The 14,237-nt window shown below is 38.6% G+C and overlaps 1 protein-coding gene across 5 annotated transcripts in view; it reads left to right on the top strand.

Moving 5' to 3' along the window:
• The window catches only part of ARMC2 (armadillo repeat containing 2), a 69,820-nt gene that overhangs the window by 256 nt on the left and 55,327 nt on the right, over positions 1-14,237 (top strand). For 3 of the 5 annotated variants that reach the window (XR_003991792.1, XR_003991791.1, XM_030489237.1), the window contains exons 2-6: positions 4,557-4,778; positions 6,109-6,181; positions 8,368-8,536; positions 9,774-9,981; positions 13,224-13,274. Coding sequence is in view for 3 of the 5 variants with exons in the window: in XM_030489237.1 (XP_030345097.1) it covers positions 4,561-4,778; positions 6,109-6,181; positions 8,368-8,536; positions 9,774-9,981; positions 13,224-13,274 (719 nt within the window). In the remaining 2 variants the exon portion in view is untranslated. Of the gene's footprint in view, positions 1-849; positions 917-4,556; positions 4,779-6,108; positions 6,182-8,367; positions 8,537-9,773; positions 9,982-13,223; positions 13,275-14,237 lie in introns of all 5 variants that reach the window. The other 2 variants (XM_030489236.1, XM_030489238.1) reach the window with 2 other exon arrangements.

Here is a 14,237-nt window from a genome sequence, read left to right as displayed (position 1 = left end):
GGGTAGCGCGGTCCCGCCGCTGGGGAGGGCGTGTCGGCAGAGCCGTTAGGCAGCAGGGTCCCGCGGCCAGCGCCCGGTGCCGGCGGCAGCTTGCCCGCCCCTCCCGGCTGTAATGCTCGTCCTCAGGGGTGCCGCCTCGCCGCGGGGCGCGGAGGCCCGCGCTGGGGCGTGCGGCAGGTTGGCTGGAGAGGGAGAACCTCGGTTCCGTTTACCGGCAGCTTGCTGTGCACCGCGTCCGGGGGCGCTGTTTGCCGGGTTTGGGTTGTTTACTCCGCAAAGCCCCGGTCAGCGTTTGCTCCACAGGTGCTGCTTATTTGGGACACGGTGTCTGAGGGCTGCGCTGAAAACCTGGCTGTGTGGGGGCTGTAGGCTCAGTTTCTCATAACTTTGTTCTCATTTCTTTTTGATAGTGATTTCTTTGCTGCAGAATTTCACCGTGCTGAAAGCGTGACTGGTAACTTGCTGATGTTTAAAATTGTATCTAATAATACCCATTCTTAGTTCACTCTTAGGAAACCTGTGTTTGGGTGTTGACTACTGTAGAGATGTGCTTGGGCAGACAAAACCCAAGATTCAGATGTTGGTGAGCAGAGTGTTCAGGGCTTGAGTGCAGGGTTTCTCCTCGCTGTAGTTAGTGATTGCAAATATACTCTGAGCGCTAGCAATTAAATGAGACTGGTTTTGTGATGGGAGATAGGATGGCAGAGTCAGTGTGGTGCCACGTCTGATGTCGTCAGCTGTGCTTCTCTCATGTGCTGATTGACCCCAGATAAGTGCTGCATGGTGCAGCTATCTCGCTGGGACTTATCCGGTGTTCTCCAATCCTGTACCACTATCTATTGCTTTCAGGTCTTCCTGTACAGAGAAGACCAGTCCTCTGGAGTAAACAGCTGGGGAAGAAAAGACAAGAGCTTAAGTATGGCATTTCAGATACTGTTGTAATACTCCTCTACCTTCCAGTTGAGACAGAGAAGAGCTCTTCATCTGCACAAGTTAAAGGCTAGCTGGGAAACAGTGACAGCAGTGGGTGACATGATCTGTGTGTACCAGTTATGCTGTTCCCATTGACACTGTGACATTCCCTTTATCTGTCCCCTGCTACAATTAGGGAGCCAAATGGGAACAATAATGGGTTTTCAAGGAGAAGCACTAAGAATTATTTCTGATTTGCAATTGGGATACTTTATGTAAAAAAGGATAGAGTTTGTGGAAAAAATACAAATTCTTACAAATAAAAGAAGGTAGAACTAGGCTTGTGTAAATAATGAAAGCCAAGGGTAAAACCAGATTGTATGCTGGGCAGCCAGCTCAGTAGTTTCCCTTCCACTCTTGTACTGCTTCTTCATCCTGTACTTCTTTCTGCTTGTCGCACTCATTTGTTGCACTTTAATTTAAAATAGGCTTTGGCATTGCGATTCAATGATTCAGGTCCTTATGCTCATCAAAGTCAAGAAAGCTTCTGGTGTCTGGAGTGTTTTTCCTGTATGCACAGATCTAGGAGGTAGTTTTCTAGGAGGAGAACTGGTGTGATATAGCTGAAGGTGCTTCCTCTAAGCTTCTGGGGTGTGGGACACTGGAGAGCAGATGAAGCTTCTTTCTTGAGGGCTGCTGCAGTAGAGCAATTGCTAGATGGTTGAATGAGTCAGCCTTAGGCCTACAAGAAAGCTGCAGAAGGATTTATTATGAGAGCAAGTAGGAATAGGACAAGGGGTAATGGTTCTAAATTGAAAGAGGGTAGATTTAGATTAGTTATTAGGATGAAATTCTTCACTGTGAGGGTGGTGAAGCACTAGCACAGGTTGCCCAGAGAAGCTGTGGCTGCCCCATCCCTGGCAGTGTTCAAGGCCAGGTTGGATGGGGCTTGGAGCAACCTGCTCTAGTGGAAGGTGTCCCTGCCCATGGCAGGGGGGTTGGAACTGGGTAAGCTTTAAAGTCCCTTTCAACGCAAACCATTCTGTGATTCCAAAATAGTGCAAGTTTTCTTTCTCTAGTTGTCTTTTGAGACAGAGACAGTGAGTGTACCGTGATGGCACAGCAGCCAATCTCATGCAGATAAAAAGTTACTCATGGATCCTTCATGTTTGCAAGAAAGAGTAAGCTTTCTTGCCCTATCATATATATCTACACACACATCTCATTTTATGACACTGCTGACTTGTTATTCTGTGTTCTGTTACATTTTCTGGCTAATAATTATGGGCTATCTATTAATGATATATTTGTATCGTACCACTACCTCAATTCCGAATGTGCATAATACCGAAAATTAGGCCGAAATGACGAGGGGTTAATGCTCTCATCGGTTCGGCGCTGCCTCAAGCTCTGCTCGCTGCCGCCCTCCGGTGACAGCTCCCGCCTCGCTCCGCTCTCGGTGCCGGGAGCCGGAGGCTGCCGTCCGCCGGCGCCGGGGAGGGCCGGTCCCCGCCTCTCCGCTCCAGTAGCAATGCAGCAGTGAGCTCAGTCTAGCATCCGGACTAAGCCATAGGTTCCCTTTGCGACTTTATTTGTTAAAACTTTGTTTTTGATGGATTGGAAGGGTGACTAACAGTGTCCAAATAGTAGGACTTCAGTAGTTATGCTTATAGCAAAGCTCTTGTGACACTTAAAAAGAAAGAGGTAAGAGATTAAAGCTTCAACAAAAAGTTAGTATAATGGAAGCTTGATCTCAACTGTGGCAAATAAATGTACTTCTAGGGTAGAAAATTTGCAGTTGATAGTAGAATTAACAAAACCTTATGCCGATTGTATCAGAGATGGTGCTGTTCCACAGAAACACATCCTATGTCTCAGTTTGTTCAGTTAGTTTAACTGTGAAGTACATATATGTAAATCCCATAAAATACATGTTTCAATGTCAGAGCACAGAGATTTTAAGAACTAAAGAACAGTGTCCTTCAGAGATTAAATGTAAGACAGTTGATTACTTGAGAAGATTTATTTTAAATTTTAGCAAGGTGGATGGAAATATATAGATCAGAAAAGAATAATTGTGAATTAATTCAAACTTATGATTTGTAGAATCATGTAAATTATGGTTTAGTGTTTATTCACAGCTGTTGTTTCCATGTATGCTTGATAATAACAGTGTCAGACATATGGCCTATGCAGAAGACCTTCCACGTAAAGGTCAAAATCTTGGCTCCCAGTAGCTGGGAGAATAGGGAATAGAAACCTACCTTCCCTATTCAGTGAGGAATGGCTGTGTAATTGCTCCAGACAGACTGCTGCAGTGGAATTCCTTACTTAGCTCTTCTGCATGTTGTAACAGAGGGAAGAGTAGGGAGCATAGGGAGCCAAATTCAGTCACAGAGAAGTAATGTATTAATGGTACTCAGATTAAAACCACCAACAGGCTTAGGCTCCTGATCTGTTCCTGTGTTTTGTAATTGTGCACCTTTTAGTGAAAGAGGTTGGTGCACTGCTCCTTAGCTTCCAATTTTATCTTGTGTAGTTTAGCTGAAGGTGTTCGGTTGTGTATTAATTAAAGAAACTGTGCCAGAATGTACAGGCTCTCAAAGAAAGAACAGAAGAGGCAATTGGACATGTGAAAATGCAGAACAGGAAGAAGTGAACCAAGAAACTAGAGAAATAGGATTTTTTTTTTCCCCATAGTTTAGAAATAACCAAGATGTTGGTGTCTGATCTACTGTCGGTTCATTGTCATAAACTATGTGAGAGAATAGAAATTAGCAGATGGTCTGAGTCACAGACGGTGCAGAGACATATTTTTCTTTTTAGGTAAGTTTGAAAAGCACAAGAGGAATTTTGGATTGTTTGAGGCTCATGATGAATTTGCTGTAAAATGACACGGATGGTATCTGCAGAGAACTGCACCAGGATAGTAATTGATTTTGGAGGGCTCCAGAGACAATGAAGCAAGTCTTTCACTGCCCACTGCATTTGCCAGAAGATGCAGCAGGGCAGAACACTGATTGAAAGTTTGGGTTGATAATTTATCTTATATTAGTGTTCAGATTGTTTGCATGTGCTTGAGGGTAGGTTGGGGAGGCATTTCTCTCAGATTGGATTGCTTATTCTTCCTTGTCTCTGCTTATCGATTACTGATAACTGTGCTTCAGTTACTGATAATAATACCCCTTTGACTTATTAGGGAACTACCCTTGGTCAGGTCAATAACTTATATTTGATTTCCTAAGTTCATTGGAAAGGAAGTGTCACTTTACAGCATATTATTGAATTCCTGTTTTGACTGTGGTGGTTTATAAGTAAGTAATCAGGTGTTAAGAAACAGATTTTCTGTAGTATTGGAGAGTACTACATTTGGCCCAGAAAGCACTGTGGTACCGAGTGTGGTGTACTTTAGCTCCCTCTAAAAATCTAAAGGTCCTCCATGTCAGATGCTTTCTGCTCTTCAGTGTTTTCCTACAGAACTGAGAAATAGTGCAGGACTGTCTAGAATTTTGTTATAGTATCCTTTTTAACTACACTGTGGGAGCATGACCTTTGATGAATTAATAGTTTGTCATTTTAAACTAGCGTCATATTCTGTGCCTTCCATATATGCTGTAGTGTTCTTCCTGTGCACTACTTTGCAGAGGAATGCAAGCTTCAAAGAATAAAAATACAGAAAAGGCAGAACCATTCTACAAGCTTTCAGTGCCAAAGCAGAAGACCAGTTCTGAGATTATAAATGAAGCCAGAAATTTTCTACGAACACTAAGAACTCGGAGACCATTTACACCTACAGAAGAACAAAGGAGACTTTTTGGATCTGGATCCTCACGAGCTCCTCAAAATAGACCCCCTTCAGTTTTTAGGTACTGTGGCTTTAAGATTTTTTTTCAAATACCCTTTAACAGCAAGAGATTTGATTCTGTAATTATGTTTCCAGTGATTTTTTTTGTTCCCCCTGTATTAATCTATATTCCTAATCACATCCTTTGCCTTCTTCTAATGATCCTTACTGTTGGTGTTAATCTACATGTCCAGGAAGTTCCTGTGGATTAGAGATACCAGAGGCAGTCTTTACACTAGTTTTGTATGTAAAGAATAGTATAGGAAAATAGTAACTCACTTTTTTCTTAATATATGCTTTTAATGTATGCTTCACTTTTTCCCTGTGAAAAAAAACGTGAGAAAGCTTGCTTGTTTCCACATAAACTGTATGCTAGATCCTTTTTTCAGTGGTTTCTCAGGTATTTTTAAACATAAATTGTAGGTCTTGAAGTTTGAAATGCTCATTTTTAACCAAAATTTATACTACTTCAGAATTATTTCTGTGTGGAGTTTTGTTACGTACTATAACTCACAGAGCTCAATAAATCTGTCGCTTGTGACAAAAGAGAAAAAAATTGTATATTGGGCTTTTAAAATCCATTTTCCCAGTTATTTTTTTAGCTCCCCTTATATGCCAATTCTGTAATGACTGTAGGGAGGAGATATGAGCTGTATTTGTAATGTTAGGTGTCAGGCATGCCAGAAAGGATGCTGAAACATGTTGGAAGAGCCATACAAATAAGTCAGTGTCCATGCTGTTTTCATGGCAGCATGGCTTCAGGCGCTCAGTGTATCCGATACTCCTGACTGCATCGTGTTGTGTCCTCAGAGGAGGCAAGAGCCTGAGAGTGACTTGGTGTTTATTGGTGACCAGGTAACGAGGTCCCTCTGGCTGACAGCCATGCTTGTTCTGCCTGTGCTTCTCCTGTGTACGGGAAGGAGCATGCTTCTGCCTGCACAAACCTGGGGTTTCTGCCCTGCAGTGTTCTGCAGCTTGTGTCAGATAGCTTGGGCACTAACCACGATTAGTTTGTGGATGAATTTAGGCTTGTATCAGAGGATTGTTATAGATGTGTATGAAAAAAGCTGTGTGATGGCAGGTGTGCAGGCAATCTTGTAATTCTTCTCCCTTAGTGCTGCTGGATTCCCACATATCAAAGTTAAATAGAATTCATGGGAGAAGAGTGATAAAGTGCTCTGTCACTCTTCCTTTCATCTTCCTTTTTGCCATATTCATTAGCAGATAGAAGCAAGCAATAAAATAAAAACAAAAAAACAAACCCCAACCAAACAAAAAAACCCACCAAACCCCCCAAAACACAAAATGTTGGATCTGCTTTGTTCATATTGTGTTTAATTTCTTTATACTAGTCTTCATGCATCCAGTTTTGATTTGGCTGAATCAAGACCAGTGTCTGGTGTTCGTCTTAGCCCACTGAAACATGTGAGTACTTTGGAAATAACTCAGGCAATACTGACATAAAAATAAGTGTATTTGTAGCATAAGAAAAAGATACAGGTTAAATAGGCGGGGGAGAAGTGGAAGCCTGTTGTAATGTTAGTCTGAGACTTCAAAAGTCAGTTTTGTCTTTTTTTCCCCTCAAAAGAAATCTGAAAATAATTTTAAATGTTTTAAATACCTCTGTATTGCATTATATTTCTAAGTGACATTAACAAGAATCAGAAGATGGATACTTGAGTCAGCTTGCTTGTGTAAGATTACTAAAGTAGAAAAAGGTCATGAGCATCAACATGAGCCAGCAGCATACCCTTGCCGCTAAAAAGCGAGCTAATGGTATTCTGGGCTGCATTAGGAGGAGTGTTCCCAGCAAGTTGCCACACTTGGAGTGCTGAGTCCAGTTCTGGGCTCCCCATTAAAAGAGAGACATAGAGGTACTGGAGAAAGTCCAATGAAGGGCCACAAAGATAATGAAAGGCCTGGACCAAGGCTGGAAGAGCTGGGAATGTACATCCTGGAGAAGAGAAGGCTCAGGGGGGATCTTATCCGTGTATCCACTCAGGGGGGATGGGGGGAAAGGGGTCAGAGCCAGTGCTTTTTCAATGGCAGGACCAGAGGCACAAACAGATGCGGGAGGTACCCTTCAAACTTCAGGAAACACTTTCTGCTATGCGGGTGACAAAGCACTGGCACAGGTTGCTCAAAGATCTTCAAAAGCTTCCTGGACGTGGTCCTGAGCAACTGGCCCTGGGTGTCCTATCTGAGCAGGGGGGTTGGGCAAGGTGACCTCCAGAAATCCCTGCGAGCCTTAACTATGCTGTGGTTCTGTGATCAATGACTTGAAAGTTACTAGATTGATTGTGCTTTCTATTTGACTTACACATCTATAAAATGTCATGATTGTAGTGTATTTAAAACCAAATAGAAGTACCTGTAAAATTTTTCCCCTCTGTGGAAAATTTGATTTTTTTTTTCCTATTTATAAGCATATCTCCTCTTTCAGATTTTTTTTATATTTAATATTTAAATATAAGATTGAGTGATGATCATTTGTTTAGTACCTGAGAGAATAGAGTGTGCTAAAACAGGTAAATATGCTTGCTGCATGTATTGTTTCTTCAAGATAGTATTCTTTAGGAAATTAGGGGGGGGAATCTAAGAAATGTTATACTTCAGTAATTTTGATAAGGTCACATGTTTATATGAATCAAATTTAAAAATTATGACCATGCTTAGATTAAATAAATCTGCTGTTGGATTTAATTACTAGTATTAAATTTTCATTTATCTTGTGCATGATAGTGGAAGAATATCTAGAGCAAACTACTGTTAAGACCAATGCAAAACCTGCCTTTTCTACTTTACCAATGGAAAGAAGTTAGTACATTGTAAATGAAGAGCTTGCGTTAGTCACGGTGGCTATGGGGAGCGTGTCTCAACTGTTTGCTATCCCCAACTGATAATGGGGAGAGCTCTGAAGGATCGGACTGGAAACTTTCAAATGGATCCTTTATTGTAAGGAAATTGATAGAGAACCTTGATCTTAGGGGGCAATGTGTTTATTTAGGGCACAGCAAGTGTTTTATACCAGAGGTTCAGGGCTTGGTCACATCCTCAAACGCAAGGTACTGAGATAAAACTGGAACTCGCATGTGTCTGGATCTGCATAATTTGTCTCGGTGTGATAGGGGGTGGTACATATGAACACATTTGAAGTGTTTTGGAAATACTAATTTAGTGCTCCAAACCAAATCATGAAGAACAAATGTGCCTCTAGAATTGTTAGTACAAGTCTTTGGCACAACATTTCTTTCTTTTCTTTTTTTTTTTTTTTTTTAACAAATAATCATACTGCAGATGATGTTAAATGAGTATTTATGAGGGAAATAAATAATTTTGAGTTTCACTTCCTCTACTGAGGCTAGTTTTTGTTTGTTTTCTGCCCCTCCCTGAATATTTGCTTTTGAATGGCTTTCTGTGATGATAAAAGATATAGATATCTGGCTTGTCCAGTGGAATGAATATGAAAATTTCTTAATGAGCAAATCTATGTAACTTTTATCTATTCTATTGTGAACTTAATGTTTTGTGTAAATAATTTGCATTTTTTGCTTATGTGAAAACGAAATTATCTGTGTTTTATTAAAATGTTGTCTTTATCTTTGGCACAGAAACCAGTACTAGTCAATTCTGCAAAAGATGAAGATTCTTCCATTTCCTTTCCAAAAGCTCTTGCTGATGCTTCAGAGATCAGAAAAGTCAGCAATGCTCGGGCACGCTTATTTAGAAGAACTTCTTGGGGAAATTTCCTTTCTGCCAAAACGGTGCCTCCTGAGCAGAGTAAGAATATTCTGATATATATTATTTCCTAGAAAAATAACTGCATGATGGGTTTTAATATTGTTAATTACATGAATTATTATAGGACCTGCATGTCCTTTCAGAGTAAATTTAAAAAATACTTAAGTGGCTTTAAGGCAGTTTTGAAAATGTAATTTAAAAAAAATTATACTGCCTTTCACTTCTGAAAGTGACTTGAAAGCTACTTGTGCCTTTTTTATCCTGTAGGTTTCTAAGTAATGGAATTTTTACTGGAAGTTTTCTTCAATGGCGAAAATTAACATTAAATGCTGAAATGTTTAAAGAGATAATGAGATGGCATCCTCTGACGAGATTCCCTGATGGGTTATTGAGCATAAAGGAGGAGTAAAAAGAAATGCTATGTCTTGACAGTCTTCCAGCTACATCATATTTGTTGTTAAGAGTTTTGTTAGTGGAGACTTAATGAAGGTCACAAAACATGGACTTTAAAAGTAATTTTTTGCAGATGGAAATGTCTTGACATCTTGGTTTCCTGCGCATTGGCTTATTGTAAAACGTGCTGGAAATCTGTCTTTAATGAAGACTCATTTGTAATAATGACAATTCTTATATTGCCTGGGATTGTTACTTTACATGATAAACTGAATATCACACTTTTTACCTTATTGCAAAATAAGTCTTACATGCAAAGTACTAAATTTTACTTCATTATTGTCTACATATTCTATAGATGTATATTTAGTAGTTTATGCAGTTTATCCTGTATGTAGTTTAATCCATTAGCCTTAATAAGTTGATGTTTCTAATTGAAGAAGTTGAGAACCTAATGTAGGTATAACCTGAGTTTCACCTCTTCTCTTCTTTGGAGATTATGCAAATGTTTATGTAAGGTTTTTTGTGCAGGTTCTTGTCACATGTAGATACCAAGGTACAAAATTAACAGCTACTTTTTGATTGAGTTCCTTCATAATATTCAGTTCCTGAAATATAATCACTTTTTTCACATGGTACAATCCACCTGTCTATAAAAGGGAAATAAAAAAATTGATTAAAGATTAAAATGTTAAAACACAAAATGGAAAGACTTAGAGACTTTAGACTTTGCTCTAATTATTCTTAAGCTTTCTCACTTTTTAAACTGATACAAGCACATTTAATAATATAACATGACAAACAGTAATTCATTTTAGCTCTGTCTTGTGTATTTATTGTGTATGAACACTTTTACAAAATGTATTCTCATTGGCTATTTCAGAGGAAGAGAAGCTAGATTCTGAACAACCAGCTATGAGGAATAATCTTTGCAGGAGTAATAATGACTGCTTAGCAGAGCAAAGGTCATACACACCATGGAATGGTGAAAGCAGACAATTAATTTGTAATGAGCAGATCAGTGGATTGGAGAGCGGAGACTTCGTACAAGGGACAGCAGGAAAACCTTCGTTTCAAACGAGAGGAGAAAGGTCAGTATTGATCGAGTATAGTAATGGGCGCTTTCCACACAACCCTCTTCCTATATATGCAAGTTTTCAAGTATCAAAATGTTTAAAATTGATGGAATTTGAAGGTAGCACTATTCATGCATTACAGAAAAACTATGTTTAGATTATTAATAAAAAAAACCAAACTTCACACTTCTGTTCTTAAGAAGTTTCTGCACTCGAAAGACTTAATTTGTCCCAAAATTGTTAGTAGTAAGTTGTATGATGTGAAATAACTGTTTGATCATTAAAATTTCAAAACTAAGTCGTCTCATAATTGCATATAGAATGCTCAAGTTTAAATTCAGTGTGCTTGCTTTTACAGTTCAAGCCTGTTTTAAGGTACTATACATTCTTTCTTTAGCTTCACAGATGAGTAGAGCTGTGGTTTCAGTTCTGGTATTGGGGAAATATGTGATCGTACACAAAAATCAGGCTTAAACTCATTGGCAGTACAGGCAGAATTTTTTGGTGACTTTGAATTTTTTTAGTTTGGTTTTTTTCAATGACCAAACAGGCGTAAGAGATTAATGAGATGTATGTACATGCCTGAATGTGAACCTAGATTATTACATCCCTTCTGTAATTCACAATTATTTTTTTCTTTTTCCTTCTGATTCAGATCTGAATTCTTGCACAGGGAGAAATAGTCCGTGGCACTATGTTCAGCAGGTGTATCAGTTGCTGCGTTATTAGTTGGACGAACAACTGTTTTGTGCTAATAACATTGACAGAACTAACAATCTCTACAACAAAGAATGAATAACAGTATTTTCAAAACGCATCCTATAAACACTTGGTCACTATTAAATATAAATATTTGCAGCAGATATTTTCTTTCTAGCATGTTTTTATGCTTAGGAAAAATTATTTCCCTGGATATTTTAAACGCCTTTGATATTAATGAGTAGATTCTTATTTTTATAAAATGAAACACCTTTCATTTGCTAACTTGTTGATAGTATCATACAGTTTAGAGGATGTTGTCCATGGAGGCTGTTACAGCAAATGATACATAACAGAGCTATCGTAGCACTCTTCTTGTATATCAAACTGAAAGAGGATTTAAAATAAGACTGGAGACTTGTAGGAGCAAAGAAAAAGTTTCATGAGTATGGAGGGAGGGAAAATGAGACAATAAACCCAGCAATGAAAAATGAAGGAAAGTAATGACTGGCTTCTCTACTGAAATATTCTTAGGAACAGGCGAAAAAAAGAAAAAAGGCCTGTTACCAAAAGGCTGCTTGTTGCAATATGAGGTCTTATAGGATATTTTCTGTTCACTTCCTCTGTGTAAGAGGTGTTCTAGAAAGTATGAGAAATTGAAAGAGGAAAATGATATATTTTCAATTCTATATTCTTCAAGTACCATTTTGCATATTTGAAGAATATTTTGTCAAGCTTTGTTTTGCATAACCTCTGCTGGCTTGATTTCTTTTTGACCTGTTTACTTACTTTTCTGACTCTTAAGGTGATAGCTAAAATACTAATGATTCTAACCATAAAAGATGGATTGTTAATGCGTGTAGCTTGTTATATCCATATTTGAACTAGGGAGAGTACTTCTGTAAGTAGTTGAATCTCATTTAAATTAGTTCTCAAATTACTGGCCTTAATAAAATGTTTTCCAATCCTGTTCTGACTAGTTTTCTCCAAAATAGAAGAGCAATGTAATATTCCTCCCTCTTCCTGTGTTGAATGCAAGATCTGTATTTTTGAATGGTGCTTTACCTTCTCCTGCAAGTTGTGCATGCTTTCTGTGGACTTGAGATGGAGATTATTTTTGCAGATGCTGCCTGTGCTACTTTATACCCTTGTGCCAAAGATCACTAACAACATTTAGGTGCTCATATGGCTTAGACTATCACACATACCTGCAGTGCTGCAATATGCACAAAAATAATACAAAATGCTTTCCCTTTAGTAAAGGCAAAGATCCCTCATCTGCATCAGCCCAAGCATTTCATGCCATCGTATGATGGAATGGCTCTAGGTAATCTCAGTTGCTCTCATACATTCTAACTCATTGCTAAGACTTAAGCCAAGAGACACGTTGGTTTGGTATTCACATATGATACTACACAAGTCAGGCAGATCCTAATCTATATCCTTTTCTGAGTTCAGAGATGCCATTTTTCGTCTGACAGGGTAGTTGAAAGATATCACAAACCTATCCTTCAGTATAGTTCACTGAGTTTGGTCTTGGTAGGAGTTGTGTATAAAAGGTTCCAGTACCATAGAGGTGTTATTGCAGCAGCAGAGTTTTTGCATTCTTTCTCAATATAACATATTTACAGGTACTAGATGATTGCTCTGATTAGATTGCATCTGCTTCTATGTCATAAATACTTAAGCATCTTGTATGAAATTTAAAGATATTTCTATTTAAAGTACATTGTATTCAGGAGTAATAGGATGAAGGCTTAAAGGAATGTGAAAACTAATATTACCTGGAATCCTGTCATTCTCCATATGAAGCAGTTGTCAGCCTCAATTCTGTATCCCAGTGATTTAAAATCCTTGCAGGAATTAAGAAAGAGGATTATAAAAATAGTACACTTCATGCAGGAGAAGGTGCATGAGACTCCTTACCTCCCTTTCCCCACAGTTCCTATATATGTACCAAAATAACTTTTCCAATAAAGCTCTTTTTTGGGGTTTTTGGTTGGGGTTTTTTTGGTTGGTTGGTTTGTTTGTTTGTTTGTTTTTTTTGTTGTATGATGGAACTGTAGAGCATGCCAAAATAGCATGGTGATTCCTGCCTTTAATGCTATTACATTTATTTCAAAAAGAACAGAAGGGGAGTATTCCAGAAAGTGACTTGCTCACTTTCTGTCTCAGATTTTTATCTTGTCCCAAGGGCTGATGAAAAGATGAACAGTGCTGATGAAATCACTACTGCTTTATAAAGATACTGGGGGAGGGGAGGAAAGAAGGGGAGAGAGGAGGAGAAGAGAAAAAGACCTTTTGTGGAGAAGAGTTATTTGTCATTTTGTTTGCAATTCTTTTTTTCAAATAACCATCTAGTTAGAATAGGTAGATTAATTGAAGTAGATTCAATTTATTGACATGTTGCCTCCAGAAAGAAAGGAGCAATTTCTGACAACCATAAGGAAACTCAGTTTTGTTTACATCTTCATCCAGCCATTGTGCCTTGCCATCTATTGTGATTGCTATAGAAATGAAAGTTCTAAAATGTTTTCTGCATTCATATATTTCAACAGAAGTGTCAACAGTGATGGCAGATTTGCTGATGAAGAGCAACAGTTTCCCTGGTGAGAAAAAATGAATTTTATTCTTTTTTTTTTTTTCCTCCTCTTCCAATTTTTCGATGTTCTGAAAGCTTAGATGTCGTTGCAGGACTCCTTGGAAACATAGGTGCCTTCAGCGAGGAAAAGCTTGGTGGCAAACAGTTGATTCCCAAGTGGCCTGCTCTACACTTTCTCTAAAGTGGTTTCTATAAATATCTACCAAAGGATTAGAAGGTGCTGTAAAGAAGATATACTGTGCCCTGTTTTCTTTCACCATTGCTGTCCGTATTAAATGCCTGTTTGACAGAATCCTTGAGAGGTATTCATTAACTGCTTCCATAGGACTAGTTTCTCTTTTTTGTGCCTTTTATAGTTTTGGAATGGTTCAATAGAAAATGACAAAAGCAGGGGACAAGTGAATACTGGAAATCACTTCTGTGTGATTGCTTAAACGAGCTTCACATCTGTGCCCAAAATATTCATTCATCCTCTCCTCAAAGAAGAGGATTCCTATGGAGGAGATAGATTTCTTTCCTGAAGGGAACACCCATTCTGTTTTGATCTGGATGAATTTTTGAAATGAATGACATGGTGCAGACGTTTGTTGTATGGTTTAGTCGATATTGCTGCAGATTCTCCAGACTTCTTTCAGGATTTGTCTTATTACGTATATTCACAATTTCTGGAGTTCTCATAAAGACATGGAAATGGGACATTAATCTACTCCTAACTGATCTTTCTCTATTTCTGCCTGAGTTCCACTAGATATTGAGACCACTAATTTAAGAAAGAAACAAATCAGTGGTGGGAGAGCTCTGACGGGTAGAGCTTTTTACATTGTTTTCCAAGAAAGTATGACACCTGCCCTTCCAAGAAAGTGCTTGTTTTTATGTAGGGTTAGGGGACACAGAGAAAATTGGGAAGGAAGAATTCTTTTTTCGTAACTTTCTATAGACTTCTGAAGAAAAGAGCAATAGGTAGCTGTTA

The sequence above is a fragment of the Strigops habroptila genome, chromosome 6, assembly GCF_004027225.2.
Source record: "Strigops habroptila isolate Jane chromosome 6, bStrHab1.2.pri, whole genome shotgun sequence".
NCBI classification, from domain to species: Eukaryota; Metazoa; Chordata; class Aves; order Psittaciformes; family Psittacidae; genus Strigops; species Strigops habroptila.
The sequence above is the reverse complement of the archived record's forward strand: the minus strand, read 5'-3'. Positions and strand labels throughout refer to the sequence as shown.